This window comes from Rhinopithecus bieti, unplaced genomic scaffold (genome assembly GCF_001698545.2).
Source record: "Rhinopithecus bieti isolate Rb0 unplaced genomic scaffold, ASM169854v2 scaffold_2272, whole genome shotgun sequence".
NCBI lineage: Eukaryota > Metazoa > Chordata > Mammalia > Primates > Cercopithecidae > Rhinopithecus > Rhinopithecus bieti.
In genome coordinates, this window is record NW_016804163.1 from 1,539,742 (window position 1) to 1,560,086 (window position 20,345).

At 37.4% G+C, this 20,345-nt stretch overlaps 1 protein-coding gene across 2 annotated transcripts in view; it reads right to left on the reverse strand.

Moving 5' to 3' along the window:
- CCDC102B (coiled-coil domain containing 102B) overlaps positions 1-20,345 on the reverse strand; it is a 355,558-nt gene that overhangs the window by 45,920 nt on the left and 289,293 nt on the right. For both annotated transcript variants that reach the window (XM_017867082.1, XM_017867080.1), the window contains one exon: positions 1,427-1,597. In XM_017867082.1, coding sequence (XP_017722571.1) covers positions 1,427-1,597 — 171 coding nt within the window. The remainder of the gene's footprint in view (positions 1-1,426; positions 1,598-20,345) is intronic.

Sequence of the window (20,345 nt, forward strand, 5' to 3'; positions counted from 1 at the left end):
GGCAAAGCAAATATCACATGACCAAGCCTGACATTGATGATGTGGGAAATATAATCCTACATGGAGGAACAAATAATGTTATCCTCCTTAAGACCGCAGCTCATTATTTAAATTGCACAATTACATTGTGAATCAGATCTGTAGGGACTAGCACTTCATTAGTCCATGAACCCTAGAAGAAATTATTTCCTTACCAATAATTTAGTCTCAGATGACATCTTAAAGCCTGTTTTGACAAAAATAAAGATTTATTCACTATCATCACCACCACCCCACCCCCTACAACAAATACTAGCATGTTAAAATTATTCACAAAATAATGGCTAAAATAAAATAAAAATCCTAAAATCACGTTCTTGAGCCTTCCTACTATATTCCCCTTCCAACTTTACTCATCCACCATCCAGCCCCACCATGCATGAATATCATTAGAAAGTACATATATATCTTCATAAAAAGAGACATAGCAAGGATGAAAGCCCTGCCAAGAGCCACTAGCAAGCACAGAGGAGAGTGTGTGAGCCTCATTTGTGGAATGATTGATTCTGTTTCCATATAATGTTATTAGAGAAGAAAATCCGGTTTGCTTGATTGGAATTGTTTTACTAAAACAAATTCTCAAAATGTGGAGTATGTTTGATTTTAAATTACTCCATGGAAAATAATTCAGCTGTTTATTTTTTTATTTCCAACTGTTTTGCATTATATAGAAACATCTTTTTAACCAGGGAACTATGATTTTTGCCTGAATAGTTGTCCAACAGGAGCAGAGACCGTGACTGGAAAACCACGTGAAAGAATGCCACTGCGGGTGACAGTTCCACAATCATAGTGACATTTGAGACTGTGTTTATTTAAAAATAAAAAACAAAAACAACTTTGTTGTTTGTAACTGCAGCTGCAATCACCCCCACAGTTGTAAATGTGTGCCATTAAGATATTACACCGAGATATCTATCTGCCAAAAACTTCTAAAATATTCTATAAACCATTATTGAGTTGACCTAACAAAACAAAATGAAGTACCTAGATTCTTTTGAACACTAAAGAGCACTGAAAATAATATATAATATATAATAATATATATCATACTTGTTGATATAGATGCTTAAATCTTAAAACAACCAAGCTTTAACGATACTGTGCCCATATTTAAACACACACACACGCACACACGTGTGCACACAAGATCATGCTAAAGTATTGACACTATAGAGCACTCGTAAAACATATACTATTACCACCACAAACATGTGCACATTGTCTGTGTAATCTTATTTCTTTCCTTACTCTTTTTAAATTGATTTAAGATATGAATATTTATATTCCCATTAATGCCATATGTTAATAAGGGAGACAATCTTTAGATGTGCTCTAAAATACTATTTAGAAGCTATTCAGTACATGTTCACTTATAAAGTAGTACCTCATCTTCTTTTTGGTTGAGTCCCTGCTTTAGTTCTTCCACTTGTAATCTTAGTTTCTTTACTTCTGCCTCATTTTGATCCACTCGGTTGTTTGCATGAGTCAGTTCTGCAATATTTGCCTGGTATTGTCTGCTTAGTTTATAGTAGGCATGTTGAAGGTTCAATACTTCCTTTCAAAGGAAAACAAAAAATTACATTATTTATAGTCTACTCTGATAAAATCAGAAGAATGGCAACTTCTTTTGACAAAAGAGAAAAACATTTTAGGAAGAATTTAGATGAGCCATCATCTTCATTTGGAATTCTACATTTCTGTAATCAAATATTATAATTAGTATATGACTATCAATGAAAGATATGTGACTAAAATACAATACACTCTATGTTGTTTTGTAAATAATCTATTTTGCACCTTATACAAAAGTAGTTTTTATACAACCTTTCCCCAAAAGGAAATCACATAACCATAAATAAAAAAATATAAATACATGCAAAAAAAGTTGTTCATCCTGATCACCCACTAACTCAGCAGATGCTAAAAGTTAGCACAGTACATGATTTAATTCTTTTCTGAAGAAAATAGGTTTTGTGAGGCTGTGGTCATGTCGTCACCAGCCACACCTTCTGAAACCACATGAACCAGGCTCAGAAACCTGTAGTAAGGACCCGTCACGGGTAAAGAAATATATTAATATATCATAGGGTGACTAGACTGCAAATCAATCTTGTTATAATTAATACTATACACTATATAAATTAACAGGTTACAATAATTATCCTCAGATTATTAATATCATTTCTCATTTTTAGTTAAAATTTGCAGTGTAAAATTAATTGTACTATCATTATAGAAAACGTCTTTATTGGGCCGGGCGCAGTGCCTCACGCCTGTGATCCCAGCACTTTGGTTGGCCGAGGTGGGAAGATCACGAGGTCAGGAGATCAAGTCCATCCAGATAACATGGTGAAACCCTGTCTCTACTAAAAAAAAAATACAAAAAATTAGCCGGGCTTGGTGGCGGCGCCTGTAGTCCCAGCTACTCGGGAGGCTGAGGCAGGAGAATGGCGGGAACCCCAGAGGTGGAGCTTGCAGTGAACTGAGATGGTGCCACTGCACTCCAGCCTGGGCGACAGAGCGAGGCTCCATCTCAAAGAAACAAAAAACAAAACAAAACAAAATGTATTAAGACTATAAAGAAAAAGTTAGCCTCTGGTTCTTCATAATGCTATAATATTGTAGGAAAACCCAAGGATATTTCTTTGGTTTCCTAAAACATACTGTCATATTACTTTATATACAAAATCACAAAAGGCAATCATAAAAAAATGCATTGGTAATTATCTTAGGACTTCTAGGTAGAAATTGAAAGTGGAATTATTTTCACATCTCAAATCATTAGTAATACTAATGATGAATTCATGATCCAAAAGTAAAAAATAGTCATAAAATATTGGAAAATAAATGCGGATGTGGTGTTTTTCTCTTAATCAAAACTTTAGGGGAAGTTTTAGTAAGTATGATCCCAAATCATGAGATCACAAAATGGTAAATTCAATCACAGTAAGTATATAATTTGCATATAACAAAATATATTTAGTATCTCTCAAATTAGGGGCACATCAATTTGAATTTATGTAACATTTTTGACCTGACAAAATTACAGATATTATAGAAAATTGTAGTGGCGGTCAGGGGTTAAGGACAGAGTAGGAGGAGGGTAAGTTAGATGTGAAGGTAGCTTAAAAGGAACCTTGTGATGAGAATGTTCTCATCACAATCTGGGCATAAGGGACGCCCAGATCTGTCTGCATTATTTTATACAACTGCATATGAATCTACAAATATCAAAAATAAAAAGCTTAATTGAAAAAATCAAGATGCCTTCAGACTGGCAAAGGCTAAGTATGGTAAGATAATCTGCCAGTAAAATGTGGAGAAATTCATGGGGAAACACGGGCAATATTTTTTAATTAAAAATGCACATAAAGTCAGACCCAGCCATTGTATTTCCAGGAATGTATTCCACAGACATACGCATAGTTGTGTGAAATGTTGTGATTATGAGAATATTTGTTGCAGCATTGTTTTGTTGTTGCTGGTGTTTGCAGTAAATGCTGGGAACTAAATGTCCGTGAAATTAGCCTGATTAAATTTAAGAAAAACCATTAAACCCTTAAATATAATATGGCAGCCTTTTATATATTCATAAGGAGAGATCTCCAAAATGTTAAAGCAAAATGCAAAACTGTGTGAAGTGTATGGTATTAGAAGAAATAAGCTGATATAAAGCGACTTTTGACCTGACACAATTGATAAGTTGCAGGCTCTTAGTCTCTATGAATCCCAGCTTTCCGAAGTCCCGAAGAGGTGGGGTGAGGGTGTGGATGCAGGGCAGGACCTGGCAGAGAAAATGCTGGTCCTCACTCTCAGGAAGCAGGGAGTTTGAATGAAAGAGAAGGCCCCCCCATGCCTATCAGCTATTGTCTGTCTCAAGAATGTCCACCTCCTAGTATCCACTGAAAACATGAGCATCAAATGAAGGGGACATTTTTAGTTTCTGTCCTGCAAATCCTGCCCCTTCATTCCATAGGAGTCAAAATCACAACCATTGATATTTAAACCTTAATGATGCCAACAGGCAGCTAGAAACAGACAGATTTGGCTTGGGCAGCTAGACAGGATACTCAACCTGGTTTTCTGGGTAAGTTTCCCCTGTCACTTCAATTGCTTCACAGTAACACTGTCATTTATGCACCATCACTGAGTTTGCTGAATTATACCACACATCACATTTAAAATGCAAGCAGATTTCTCATTTCTTCTCTTCAGAATGCAATTTTCAAATGTCAAGTTCTATACCATATTCTTTTACAAAGAAACATGTAATAGGGAGCACAATTCTATTATTTGGAACAACAATGGAACATTTAAAAAAAGATCTTTCTTGATCTGTCAGGCATAAAGAATTTGCTGCACAAATAATTCAGAACTTAATGGGAAAGTGATAACTTTGCAAGTTGATGGCTTTCTCTCCAGAATTTTGCACCTAGTTACAATTACTTACATGACTTTGTGCTTTAGCAACATTATTTCTTATATTATTAATGCTTTGTCATTAGGCGTATAAAATTTACTTAGGTTGATTTAAAAGGAGTAAGCAAAAAGCCTTCAGTGTTCATACAAGGAAAAAGGAAGGAATGAAAAAAAGGAAGGAAGGAAAGGCATCTCTGTTTGTCAATGCAAATTCTATCCCGGTCACATGCCATTTTTATAAGTAGAGCCCTGGCACTCATGTTCTACAGTTTGGCCAATTGCTCAGAGAGTATCAACTTATTCTCAGGCCTAGGAGGTACATATGTATTTGTGAAACTATATTCTCAGTAAGTCATACCCAAGCCAGCAGCAACGGCATCACTTGGGAACTTCATTCAAGACCTACTGAATCAAAACTCAGGGGCTCGAGCCCAGAAGTTGTGGGTTTAACAAGTCCGCGAGGTATTTCTGATTCACCATAAAGTTTGAGAACCATTGGTATAAGCCAATTCGAATAAGCTTTCCTCTTGCCAGTGACTATATTAGAAAAGTGGATGTAACTTAGCTGCACAATGAGAAAAGAGAAAAAGTATCCTTGAGCGGGAAATAAATTTTAGAAATGTTTATCACTTAAAAATATGCAAGGAAGATATGTGCTCCTTGAGTTACAACAACAATCTGAGACTTAGGGGGAGTCCTGCTTACACCTGGGGTTGGTAGACCCTTGGTATTTTTTGTTATGTGAGAAAATATATCCAATTATATTTAGAGCCAAACTCATAGCTTAACATATTCTAATTGTGTTCATAGAGTGCCTCAATAAAGGTCAGAACTGGATTTCACTTTAAGGAGAAAAATACATTGCTTCCTTAATGCAAAGATATTTTAAAAATCAGTCTAAATTGATACAATCAGTTTAAAGTGATTTTAAAATATCAGCTTAAAGTGATTTAAAACAAAATCAGTTTAAAGGCATTACTGTTTTCCAGGTACCTACCCTAAGAGAAATTCTTCACATACCTTCTCTCTCTAAATCCACATGACAATCCTGTGTTAGAGGTAATATTTTTTCCTACTTAGTCTCAGAGAGCTATGCAAATTGCTTATGGCCAAACTAACTAAAATTAATCCTACACTTTCATTTTACCAAAACAATATCACAGAGCTGGCGTTCATCTTGTTATCAGGAGGACTTATCTTTAAGATTTGACAAGTTATTTGACATTTTGATCCATTAATTCATGTCCTCTCTATTTTACTTTCGGGGGAAGAGATGGATTTCTTCTTTATTTCTCAAAGCAGGCTGGGCACAGTGGCTAATGCCTGTAATCCCAGAACTTTGGGAGGCCGAGGCGGGTGGATCACCAGAGGTTAGGAGTTTGAGACCAGCCTGGTAAACATGGTGAAACACTGTCTCTACTAAAAATACAAAACAAACAAACAAACAAACAAACAAGCCAGGTGTGGTGGCATGTGCCTGTAGTCCCAACTACTTTGGAGGCTGAGGCAGGGAATCGCTTGAACCCAGGAGGAGAAGGTTACAGTGAGCTGAGATCCTGCCACTGCCCTCCAGCGAGGCAACAGGGCAAGATTCGATCTCTAAATAAATAATAAATCTCAAAGCTATGGCCTTTGCTACTATCCGTTCATTTCCATTAATTTTGTGATAGAAAAGTGATGGGCATCTCCCCACACACTCATTTTGTTCTTTCCATACATGTTACAGTAAATAGTGAAGGTATATAGGATCATACACTATAATCCAATGAATATGTTAGATGCTATTATTATCTAAAATCGCAATATCTTTTATAACTTGCATATAGATGTACAATTGGAAAGCATCCAAAATGAATCCTAATTTGAAGATTTAGTGGTTTGCATTTGAAGAGAGAATTAGGTAGACAGTAATATCTATATGTACTTCAGAGCAAGCTTATTCTAATATGCTTTAATGATAAAAAATACATAATTACTATGTTATATATTCATATTCTGGAAGAGAAAATCTGAACGGAAAATATGTATAAAATATACAGTAATAAAGATTATTTGTCAGCATGTAATCCTCCATAAATCTAAATCTATGCAACTGACAGTACATATAATTCACAGTTCTTTTATAAGCAGATCTCTATGATTTCAGATCTTGATATAGAAAAGAAACACATAAAATGTGTTTGTGTATATATTTTTAATAGAGTAATACAGTATTAGTTTCTCAAATAGATTGAATCAGTTTCCAATGATGTGAAATATTTGATGGAATGCTTTAAATTATATATATTGTTATGGCATTAGTTTATTTTGTTATATGTAAGGATATTGCTTTCTCTCTAGAATTAATTGTACATATGATACATCAACTATTGAAGATTGAGTTTAGTCATAGCAAGCTGACAAAATATATTTTCTTATACCTTAAAATGACATAATGAGAATCTGGTAAATATAAATCAAATCAGTTTATATGTATCTCATTGAAGGAAAAACAAAACATCATACAGGAAATTTAAAAGTACTATTATATATGTTATTTCTATCCATTCAAATTTTAATACACAGAAGTTTATAAATTTCTGCATCTATAATATCAAATATGTGTATTAATAATATACTGATCTTTAGATAACATATAACTCATTATATAACATACAGTTCAACTATATTTAAGAGAAATAACAATATGAAAAATTGGAAATAACTTGCTCATGGTCCGTTGAAGGCTTGTTATACACTCACCACAAGTAATAATGCTATCAACAAGGGCAGATTTTCTCTTCTCAAAAGTTGACCCAGATACATTGGATTGTCATAACAATCCAATGCATCTACTTAAATACATTAAAGAAGTCACAATACCACTCAAGTTAAACACACTATAATTTTGTACTACCTACCTGTTTTTAAGATAATTCTCACTATATCAAATTCCTACCTCAGAAAATACAGAAACCAGAGGAACATGTATCTTCAACAAGAATAAATTCAATGTTATTAATAAACATTTATGATACTTGGTGACAGATGATAGCTTTAAAATAAGAGCATTTTATTTCATCTTAATTGGCATATTTAGTGGGTCCACTTAATATCTTATGTGTTATAGTGTGATTTAGTATTGTCTATAGTATTGATATAATATCATTCATTCCACAAGCATTCACTAAATGTCTACCATGTGCCAATGACTGTGCTATGCATTTTACATATAAAAGTGAACAAGTTAGATATGATCTCTAACCTTGTATAGCATAGAATAGATTTAAAAACCATCAAATAAGGATTATTTGTCAATTGTGACAATTACTAAAAAATGCTCATGATTTTTAAAGATAGAGAATAATTAATGAGGGGTAGAAGAGAAGCAGGAAAAATCAAGTGACAGGAAGTTTCTGTCCTGTGCCTCTGAGCTCCCTGTTCTGTATGGAAGGACGTATTTCACTAGCTGCTGGAAAAACTGTCTCACAACAGCTCTTCACCGACAGCTCTTTCCTCTTGGCTGCAAAGAGACTCCTTACCAAGTCCACACCTACTTCCTGGGGCAGCGATCATTTTAGAAGTATAAAGGACTGTTGCTACCCCAACTTGGGACAGGTCCAAAGGTCCATCCCAGCTTCAGAAGTACCCCAAGGATGAGCTGAGGTCCCATGATCACGGCCCTCCCAGTCCTACTTCTCCCTCTGACCTGGGCTGCTTGGTTCTCCCCACAGCTAATGTACTACCTAGTACACTTCCTGCATGTTGGTATCTCCAGGATCCGCTTCCCAGGTAACAGACTTCACCATCTGGTGTCCCTGGCTGTCACTTTAGAATATCTGCCCTGCAGAATGAAATTTCCTGGCAAAAGTCAGTCCATGGATGGAAAATAGATATTGGAAACTTTACTGAGAAAGTAATGTATAAAACTGTGCGAACCCACAATATCGTACTCTGTAAATTAGAGTTAGTTTTGGATCTCTATATGTAACAATGCTTGAATATGTGTAAAGTGAGTAGAGTAATTATAAGTCCAAAAAATTCAGAATGAAATTTTGGAGTATGTCTTTGTATTTATTCAATGCCACAGATAAGTAGGCAAATGATCAAAAATATTTGTTGAGCATCCACTAATGTTTTATCTAGTCAGTTATGTAAATGTTCCCAATTACATTCAAGTATTGAGAAAATATAGAAAAAAAATCAACAAATTTTATCTTATTTCTAAGTTCTACTTTCCCCATCTGTAAAAGCGCATCTAAAAGCAACTTCACAAAATTGTACCTATATGTACTAAAAAAAGTGATCTATATGTACATCGCTTCATGATATGAGAATTAACTATAGCAGGAGATTGACTGCCTAGAAGAGACTGTTTTATGTGTTCATTTTGATCACATGCAATCATAAGCATAGGTATCAGGTCCAGAGTAGACCAAGCATCTCAGCAAATGCAATCAGGGACGGGGATCCTTTCACCTTTCTTCTCTGCCATCCTCAGGTCATATGTGCTCTTTGTCCTTTGCTTGCTATTTTATAATCACAAAGTGTCTGCCAAATTTTGCTGGATAGAGAGTTGAGGAGAAGCAGCAAAGATAAAAGTTGTTTCTCCTAGTAAGATTTGTGTCCATTTGTTGATAAGACAATCTCCTGATACTATATAGGGGAAAACATGATAAAAACACTGCACATAAGAATGAAAAAGTTATGATCATTTAAATGATACATACATAAAAGACACGGTTTAAACAAGATAAATTTTCTTATTTGAAAAAATCCTAATTTATTCTTTTAAATTATGAGACCATAATATTATTTGTTTCTTGTTATTTGACAACTGCTATTTATTTTTATCATGTTCCGGAGTTAATTTGATAGACCTAAAACACTATCTTTATGGAAAAAAAATATTTTGAGACAGATGTCTGGGGGAGTATATTCTTCCTTACACATTTTTTTATGGACAGACTTCCGTTAGAAAGTGAAAGACTGGAAGATAGCATTGGATGACAAGATGACATGGAGTTGACTTATTTGAGGGAGAAGGGTATTGCAGATAGGTGGGAGGACCCTTCTAACAGATTTTTAGGCATTATGTATTGAGAGGAAGGGGGAAGAGCATCAGATGATTTGGTTGGGGCAGACAGGGTAAAGATCTTAAAATCCCAGTATAGAGTTTGAATCTAATTTTTGTTTAAATGGTTTGGAGAGGGCATGGAAAGTGAAGGAAAACATTGATCGAGAGAGTGAAGTATATATCATTTCTTAAAAAAAAAACCAAAACAAAACACTTTCATCTCACTTAAAGAGGTAATGACAGTAATAGAGAACTAGTGAAGAGAGAATTACAATAAAGTTGATTGAGTTACGATATTGTCATCTGTGATTAACAGGAAAAAGACAGGCAAAAATCAAGAAATGTTTTTTCTCTTACATGATAAATCTAAGGTTACAGGGGCTTCATGGTTGTTAATTTGGCAGTTCAGTAACCCTGCTAAGGACTGGGTTCATATTTCAGTGTTGAGAACTGTGGTTGCCTGCATTATTTTTCACAAACATTTGGCGCTCTTCCTGAGAGTATGATTATACAGCCCCTGCTGTTGAAATCCGGCATGGCCATGTGAATATCTTTGGCCAAGGAAATACAGGAGAAGGGATGTTTGTCATCTCCAGGCAGCTGAAGAGTACCATTGGACAGGCTCTTTTTTCTGCCTCTACAATTGTATCAAAATGTACACTTGCATCCCTCTGTCACTTTGTGGCACTGGAAGACGTGGGTGGGCAAGAAATAACTGGTTTTTTTTTTGAAGCCATCTTGATTTTCAGGTCTATTGTTGCTATGGCACAATCCAGCTTGTTCAAGCTGGTACAGTGTTCTCAGTGTTGTTGTTGTTTAATTGTTTTACTAAGTGTGAAAAAAATTTACTAGTTCTCCAGGACTTCACTTTATGTCTAAATGGCTAAAGTTGTGTCATATGTTAATGTTTAAACCCATCTGTGATCAGGAAAACATACTTACTAAATAAATTACTCTAATAATTAGGTCTTGGGCCTAAGAATGGAGCCTTTAATAACGAAGTGCAAGGGGGCCACAATAGGGGGAAAATACATGAAAAATTAGACTTGTATCACGACAGGGAAACTGGAAAAGGAGATGAATAGTAATCAACTGAGAATGTCTATTATCTGAGATATCATTTCTCCTTTCTTCTCTTCTTTCCTTCCTTACACCTTTCCTCATTTCATCCATTCATTCATCCAACTAATATTTATTGGTAATCAGCGATGTAACAATGATAAGCACCGAGGACAGAGGTGGGAAGGGGTCCCCAAAGACACTCCAGCCAACCTGTACCCTGGGGTGGAGCCACAGTAGTTCACACTGTTTGCAGCGGGGAGGAGCCTGACCCCTTCTCTACCTGGGTAAACCTGGTATTTAATCTGTGATGTGGGAAGCACACTAGCAGGATTCTGGCTTTGCAGAGAGTCCCTGATTCTTTTTTTTTTTTTTCCTTTTGTCCAATAAAACCCATTTTCTCACCCTTTAAATTGTCTGTGGGTCTAATTTTTCATGGTCATGTGACAAGGAGCCCATCTTTAGCTGAACTAAGGCAAAGTCCTACAAGAAAATCAACCTGTAATCTAGTTTGCAGAAAAAAAAACAATAGCAAACAACAACAACAGTAACAAATCAGTAGGTACTCTACTTGGAAAGGATTGTGTTAGAGGTAAGTAAAAGAAGAGGTACACAAAGCAGCTAACAGCACGGGAAATGATGACAATATTTCCTAGAGAAAGGAACATTGGATCTGAAATTTGAAATAGGAGTAAAAATTGTGATAAGAGGAATGATTGAGAGGAAGTCTCTCCAGGCAGAAATAGTAGCACATGCCAAGACCAAAAGTAAGTAAGAGCATGATGTATTGAGAGGGGCCTGAACTGCAGTGCATGTGAGTGTGTGTGTGCATTGGCTTGCCTCACATGGCCATGAACTTATTAGTAGAACACTTATATGTAGTGGAAAGGATTAGCTAAAATACAAATAAAATACTGTATCACCGTATCTGAATGTATCACCAATATTTCACCAGACATTAAGATCCCACGGTATGAAAAAAGTCAAAATGGAAGTATAGCAATTCTATTTTTATATATAAAAAACTAATGTACTTCGCTTACAAATAAACTACTTTTTTTACAAATGTAAAATTCAAATTTCCAAATTTGATGCTGCAGGTTCCCTGACTATAAAAATAGGGTCAAAAGTAAGTATCTCTGAGGGTCATTCTCTTGTTAAAATTCTAATATAATAACTTATATAATCCTTTAACATTTTATCTGTAAAACAGGACTTTACTCTGTTATAACAATCACAAATGGAAATGAGAGGACAAATGGGAAGACTATACTGACAATGTCTCTGACTAGTTTGCTCAAGAGCCGTGAGTCATACTCTGTATATGTGTGTGTGTAATATTTATTTCTGGGACTAAGGCATTCATATATATGTGCGTATATATATGTGTGTGTCTATATATGTGTATATATGTATATAGTCATACCACTAATGGAATACTTATTAAGAGTAAATAGGCTATTCTAGGTTAGAACAAATGTAGATCTAGTTTTACAATTCACACGGCATTTCACCCCAGAAGAAATCAAGACATCCATGATTATGAAGATTCATTTTTACTATATTTATTGTAGAAAATAATAACACCCATCTCAAAAGGCCACCGGTCATGGTAAATGCATTTTTAAAAAATATCTGATAAATTAACTAACACATAATACCATGTTCATAATGCTTTTTATACATACGTTCGTTGTTTCATACATAGCTAATTAATATTGTTGTTGTTACCATAAGAATAAACTATCCTCATATGCTCTGATCATTGGCTGCACGTAGCCCTTGGAGGGACTCAGAAAGAAACATAGGTAACAGACATTCCTTATGTGAAAGTTCTTTGTTCATTACATGGAGTTTCCTTTGATACATTTCTTTTCTACAACTCCCAGAGAGCTTGTACTATATCAATAGGAAAGAAATGAATGCCTTTTCTCCACTCTCAAGCAAGTCTACCTGCTATAGTCATTCAAAAACAGATGTGAGTTTATGTCATACTGATAAATACACTGTTTGATTCTAGTGATACGTGTGAACAAAATGAACAAACTAGTCACTGTTTCTATTCTCTAGACCAAGTATTAGATGCAGACAGCTGGAAATAAGAGAAACAGAGTTAGGAGAATCTAAGGGTAAGTAGAATAGAGGCATATTTGAAGGCAACATAAGACAGAGAAGAGTGACTTGGGAAGTCTTAGATATTCATTGGTTATAAAACCCCAGAACTTTGCTGTTTTTTTTTTTTTTTTTTTTTTTTTTTTTTTTTTTTTTTTTATAACAACAGCAACAACAAACAGAGGTTTGCTCTGTCACCCACACTGGAGTGCAGTGGCACAATCTCAGCTCATAGCAACCTCTTTTCCCTAGGTTCAAGGGATTCTCATAACTCAGCCTCTTGAGTAGCTGGGATTACAGGCATGCACCACCATACTGGGCTATTTTTTTTTTCTTTTACCATTTTCAGTAGAGACTGGGTTTCACTGTGTTGGCCAGGTTGGTCTCGAACTCCTAGCCTCAAGTGATCCATCCACCTCAACCTCCCAAAGTGCTGGGATTACAGGCGTAAGCCAATGTGCCAGGCTTACATCTTAAAACAAAAGAAACTTATTTTTATTACATGCCCCACTCAACCTATAGACCAGATCTCTTTTTCCCCTCAAAGCAAAACCTTCTAAAATAGCTTTCTGTAGTTTCTTTATCCACTTATCCATCTCCAATGTTTTTTTCTCTTTCCATTATTGCTTCTTCACATGACTCCAGGAAAACTTCTCATGTCAACGGCACTAATGGCTTCAGGATAGCCAACCACATCACTAACTCAAATTCTCAATAATCTTCATTATTTTATGATAATTACTCTCTCTCTATATATGTGATGATTATGTGATGATTAATATCGAGTGTCAACTTGACTGAATTGAAGGATGCAAAGCGTTGTTCCTGGGTGTGTCTGTGAGGATGCCAACAAAGGAGATTAACATTTGAGTCGTGAATTGGGTGATGCAGACCCACCCTCAATCTGGGTGAGCACCATCTAATCAGCTGCCAGTACAGCCAGGATTAAAGCAGGCAGAGGAGCATGGAAAGACTAGACTGGCTGAGTCTTCTGGCCTTCATCTTTCTCCCATGCTGCATGCTTCCTGCCCTTGAAAGCTTTTGGATTCCTGGACCTACACCAGTGGTTTGCCAGGGGCTCTAGGGCCCTTTGGCCACAGACCGAAGGCTGAACTATTGGCTTCCCTACTTTGGGGGTTTTGGTACTCGGACTGGCTTCCTTGCTCCTCAGCTTGCAGACAGCCTATTGTGGGACTTCACCTTGTGATGGTGTGAGTCAATACTCCCTTTCATACACATCTACCCTATTAGTCTCCTGTCACTCTAGAGAACCCTAAATAGTGTGTGTGTGTGTAGATGTATGTGTATATATATAGACACATATATGTGTCTATATATGTGTATATATGTGTGTATCTATATGTAATTATGTATGTAATATAGATATACGCATATAGTTAGATTGAGAATTTAGCTCCCGGCTTGCATATGCAAGCTTGTTTCTATCCACATCAGAGTATAAAACAAAATACTCTCATTAAATTAAAAAAAATCAAACCTCATACTATGGCAAACACTGATATGGAGGTTAGGAGCTGGAGTAATCACCAAGATGGAAAATCACCCTAATTGCCAAATGAAACCCTGGGAATACAAAGTAGAAATAAGCCCCAAATGACTCAACAGCTCAGAATACAGAAGCCCACAGAAAAATCAATCTGACAGAAAAGCTAGCTCAAAAACAAAGTTTCAAATCCTAAGAAGTAATGATTCAATGTGAGAAGGAGTAAACAAACACAGCAGAAAATTAGCATTCAAAGAGCTTAAGCTACAGCAATGTGAAAATGCCAAAACCCACATATTATTAAATGATAAATTATAAATTATAATTAATAAATAATAGGAAACTGTGAGAACATAAAGGACAGATTTGGGATAAAAGTAGAACTTTCTAAAAGCTACCTAAAGTTCTGGAAACTAAAAAGACAATGGATGAATGAAATAGATATTATTGAGGAATAAATAAATATATAAAAGATCAAAATTAAATAACATGAAATGCAGAAAAATGTTCTGAAAAAAATTGTAATGAGATAGAAGGATTAACAGACATACACTGAAATCCGGAATTCCATATCAAGCTGTCTACTTGACATGTGTACATTTTACATGTATATTTTATAACTCCGTAAAGGCCAGCCCTAAAGTCAATTGCAGTCAATACTTTCACTGATACTCCTTTCATTGCCAGAACTTAGGCACATGGTTACCAATAAATAAAGGGTGGCTGGAAAATTCACTTTACCTATGTAGAGTCATCCAAGTAAGATGAGGAAATAGATACAATATGTACTTGTCAATTCTCTGCCAAACAACCAAATTAGAATTGTAAGTATATAGAAAATTTGAATGAAAAAACGTATCTACTATAAAATTGTATGTGTGGGTGTGTTAGTCCATTTTCACACTCCTATAAAGAACTTCCCGAGACTGGATAATTTATGAAGAAAAGAGGTTTAATTGACTCACAATTCAGCATGGATGGGGAGGCCTAAGGAGCCTTACAATCATGGTGGAAGGCCAAGGGGAAGCAAGGCACCTTCTTCACATGGTAGCAGGAAGTGGAAATGCTGAAGAAAGGGGGAGGAGCCCCTTATAAAACCAACAGATCTTGTGACAACTCACTATCACAAGAACAGGATGAGGGAAACCACCCCCATAATTCAATTAGCTCCATCTCCTCTCTCCTTTGACACATGGGGACTACGGAGATTACAATTCAAGATGAGATTTGGGTGGGGACACAAAGCCTACCCATATCATTCTTCCCCTGGCCCCTCCCAAATCTCACATGTTTTTCAAATTTCAAAACCAATCATGCCTTCCCAACCTTCCCCCAAATTCTTAAGTAATGCCAGCATTAACCCAAAACTTCAAGTCCAAAGTCTCACCTGAAATAAAGCAAGTCCTTTCTGCCTATGAGCCTGTAAAATCAAAAGCAATTTAGTAACTTCCTAGATACAATGGGGGTAAAGGTATTGGGTAAATACACCTGTTCCAAATGGAAGAAATGGGCAAAAAAAAAAAAAAGGGTGACAGGCCCCATGCAAGTCCAAAATCCAGTGGTGCAGTTATTAAATCTTACATTAGGCTTCTCCAAAGGTACAGAACTAATAGGATAGATGAAAATATGAAGCAGAGTTTATTAAGGAGTATTGACTCACATGATCACAAGGTAAAGTCCCCCAATAGGCTGTCTGCCAACTGAAAAGCCAGGAAGCCAGTCCAAGTCCCAAAACCTCACAGGTAAGGAAGTAGAAAGTACAGCCTTCAGTCTGTGGCCAAAGGCCCAAGAGTCCCTCGCAAACCACTGGTGTAGGTCTAAGAGTCCAAAAGATTTTTAGGGCAGGAAGCATCCAGCATGGGAGAAAGATGGAGGCCAGAAGACTCAGCCAGTCAGGTCCTTCCATGTTCCTCTGCCTGCTTTTATTCTAGCTGCTCTCTTAGATGATCAGATGATGCCCACCCTGATTGTGGGTGGGTCTACTTCTCCCAGTCCACTGACTCAAATGTTAATCTCCTTTGGCAACACCCTCACAGACACACGCAGGAAAAATACTTTGCATGTTTCAATCTAATCAAGTTGACACTTGATATTAACCATCACAAATCTTAAAGCTCCTAAATAATCAACTTTGACTCCACGTCTCACTCTCAGGTCACGTGGATGCAAGGAGTGAGCTTCCACAATCTTGGGCAGCTCCAACCCCTGTGGCTTTGGAGGGTACCAGCCCCACTGTGGCTGCTTTCACAGGCTGGCATTGAGTGCCTGTGACTTTTCCAAGCACACAGTTCAAGCTGTCAGTGGATCTACCGTTCCGGGGTCTGGAGGATGGTGGCCCTCTTCTCACAGCTCCACTAGGGAGTGCCCCAGTGGGGACTCTGTGTAGGGGCTCTTGCCCCACATTTTTCTTCTGTACTGCCCTGGCAGATGTTCTACATGAGGACTTCATCCCTGCAGCAAACTTCTGCCTGGACATCCAGGCATTTCCATACATCCTCTGAAATTTAGTTGAAGGTTCCCAAACCTCAATTCTTGACTTCTGTGCACCTACAGGCCAAACGCCATGTGGAAGCTGATGAGCCTTGGGGCTTGTACCCTCTCAAGCAATGGCCTGAGCTGTATGTTGGCCCCTTTTAGCTACAGCTGAGATGCTGGGCACCAAGTCCCAAGACTGCCCAAAGCAACAAGCCTCTGGGCTTGTCTCAGGACATGTTTTTTCCTCCTAGGTCGACCTGTGATGGGAGGGGCTGCTTTGAAGGTCTCTGACATGCCTTGGAGACATTTTCTCCATTGTTTTGGCAATTAACATTTGGCTCCTTGTTACTTCTGCAATTTCTGTGGCAGGCTTGAATTTCTATGCAGAAAACGGGTTTCCTTTTCTATAGCATTGTAAGGCTGCAAATTTCCCAAACTTTTACGCTCTGTTTCCCTTTTAAACGTAAGTTCCAACTTCAGATCATCTCTCTCCAGTTCAAAGTTCCACAGATCTTTAGGGCAGGGGCAGAATGCTGCCAGTCCCTTTGTTAAAGCATAGCAAAAGTCATCTTTATTCCAGTTCCCAACAAGTTCCTCATCTTCATCTGAGACCACCTCAGCCTGAACTTCACTGTCCATAAAGATATTAGCATTTTGGTCAAAACCATTCAATAAGTCTCTAGGGAGTTCCAAACTTTCCCACATTTTCCTGTCTTCTTCTAAGCCCTCCAAACTGTTCCAACTTCTGCTTGTTACCCAGTTCCAACATTGCTTCAGTATTTTCAGGTATCTTTATAGCAGCACTCCACTGTCTGCAGTAGCAATATATGTATCAGTGTGTTTTCACACTGCTATAAAGAACTGCCGGAGACTGAGTAATTTACAAAGGAAAGAGTTGTAATTGGCTCACAGTTCAGCATGGCTGGGGAGGCCTCAGGAAACTTAAAATCATGTCAGAAGATGAAGGGGAAGCAAAGCACCTTCTTCACAAGGCAGCAGGAAGGAAGAAGGGGGAAGAGGAGAGCCCCTTATAAAACCATCAGAGCCTGTGAGAGCTCTCTCATTATCATGAGAACCACAGAGGCAAAAACACGCCCATGATTTAATTACCTTCACCTAGTCTCTCCCTTTACATGGGAGCGGGGTGGGAGGAGGGTTCGGGGAGAGGGGAGGATTATAGGGATCATGGGGATTACAATTCAAGGTGAGATTAGGACCCAAAGCCTAACAATTTCAATGGGTATGAGTGTGTGTCCCTATACCCCCAACCCTGACAAAACTAATGAAAAGGGAACATACTCCCTTTTCAAGAGACCATGCAATGAATATACCAACATGCAATGAATATTTACAAATATACGATGAATATTTACAAACTTCACTGTATACTTCACAAAAGAATTCTCAACAATTTCCAACAAATTTCCATTTCAACAAATTCAAGAAATTATTGATAACTTTTGTAGTCACCAAAGCAATTAAAGTAGAATTCAAATTTAAAAAAAACAGTTTTTAAGATTCTTTGGAAATTTATGAGTTAAATAAAACAATTAAAAATTACAAATAAATGTCCTACACATACACTGTGTAGGATTCAGCCATACCAGTAGCTAGAGGCTGATTTAAATACATTAAGTAAAATATAGATTCAAAATAAATGAGTTAAACTAGAAGTCATAAATAGGTCTTGATATTTATATAGATATAAAATATCTATAAAGTTTTATTTAAACAGATACTAAGCACAGTGTAGGTGTACACTATGGGAAGGTAAGTTGGTGCAAACAATTAGGAGAACAAACTAGTGCTACCCATCAAATCTGAAGTGGTTCTTACACAGCAGTTCTATTTACTTGAAATAGAACCTGGAGAAATTTACTACATTCTTTACAATGATTTTTTATATGGCATAGTTTGTAACTGAGTATATATGTACATCCATCAATGGGTAATTGATAAATAAACCTACAGTTGTTCCTATAACATTTAAGATTAATTAGACTTTCATTTATCAATATACATACATCTGTAAAATATTTTTAGTGTAAAAAGCAAACTGCAGAATTATATAGGATAAAATCGGTCATTTAAATTTTGCATAAATGAAATATTGCTTTGAGTACACTAATATGTAGTAAAAGATCAAAACCATACACAGAAAGAACATTCACCACTGTGCATCTTCATTATAGGAAAAGAGGGAAGAAATAGAAGGCAGGCATTTCGCTGTAACTGTATGTGTCCTTCTTAAAAACCATCTAAAGAATATGTGACAATCTGTCATGAGCCAACTAATGCCTTCACTGTGTTTGATAGTTAGCAGTGTCCCTTGGGTGCGGGTCACCAGCACTCGGAGGCCAGGCCAGGGCTCTGCTTCATCGAGGGCGCAGCTGCAGGAAAACTGTACAAGGTTATGAGCTGGATCCCAAAAGGCAGAGGCTGCAGTCAAACTCCCATCTAAAGGGGGAGGGGAGGGTCGTGACCTCCGTGAACCTGAGTAAAGTAGAGGGTGGCATGGCTTATAACATGGGCAACTGCCATTATAAGTGCCAGCTTAGACTTTGTTGTGGCACCAGATGTGGGCCTGAAAGCTTTTGAGCAGCAGCTGCAGGCTGGTGCCAGACAGGTGGAGTCGGGGTCACATTCGAGTTTTGCTCAGAAGCGGACGCAGCCCTGAGTGACACCTACTAATGACTCAGATGGGCAGCTTTTAGCCAGGTCTGCAAGGACATGAACCTCACCCTGGCTGCCACTGACAGCTGTTTCCTCTATGTGGTAGGGATCCTGGCTCTAGGCTTCTCATTCATGAGCCACACACCTGTGCCACTGCATGACCATGAAGAGTGGCTATATCAGGCCGCCTTCCTCCTGGGTTGGCATATATTCACACCTGCTGCCTGCCCGGGCTAGCATGCCTACCTTGCCTGGCGAGAGCGGAGCCCCAGAACTCCCCAACCCCTGCCCCCGGAGCTTCCATTCCAACTAGTGCCAAGGACTTCTTCTTCCCCCTTCCAAATAACGAAGATTGTGTTTGGGCAGGGGGAACTAAAGAAGGTGGTTCTAGTTACAACCCAGGTTCAAATATCCGAATAGGCTCCATCTCCAGATATTCTGCTCTACTGATGTGGAAGGTGACACTTGGATCATTGTTCACTAAAAAGCTTCCGGGTGATTCGATCACCGCAGCAAAGGTGAAGAAACACTTAAGTCCAAGTGAACAGAAATGGAGGAGGCAGCATTGGCCATGTGGGGTTCAGCCAGAGGCTACTGAGATCATCTAAGAGATGACTCTCACCTTACCCACCCTGAACTCGATGTCAATGCATTTCCTATTCCAATTGGCATAAAGATGGTGGCTGATAAACACTCATCACCTGTGTGAATGAAACAACGAATGAGCATAATCAAAGTGCTCAGGTCCTTATTCTACATAATGGAGTCCAAATGAAAGGTCCAAATTCCCTTCCCAAGCAATTGTTTAGATTACTTAAATGTCCCTATGTAGTGATTGTTGCTTATTTCCTTTGAGTCAGAGAACCAAATGAAAGGGAAAAGAAAAAGGATAAAAAAATAAAGATACAATAACTGGCAAATATAAGGCCACTAGATAAATGTTTAAGTGAACCTGGAAACATTGAAGGAAAAAATTATAGAGCCTAATAAGCCAGATCATGTTTA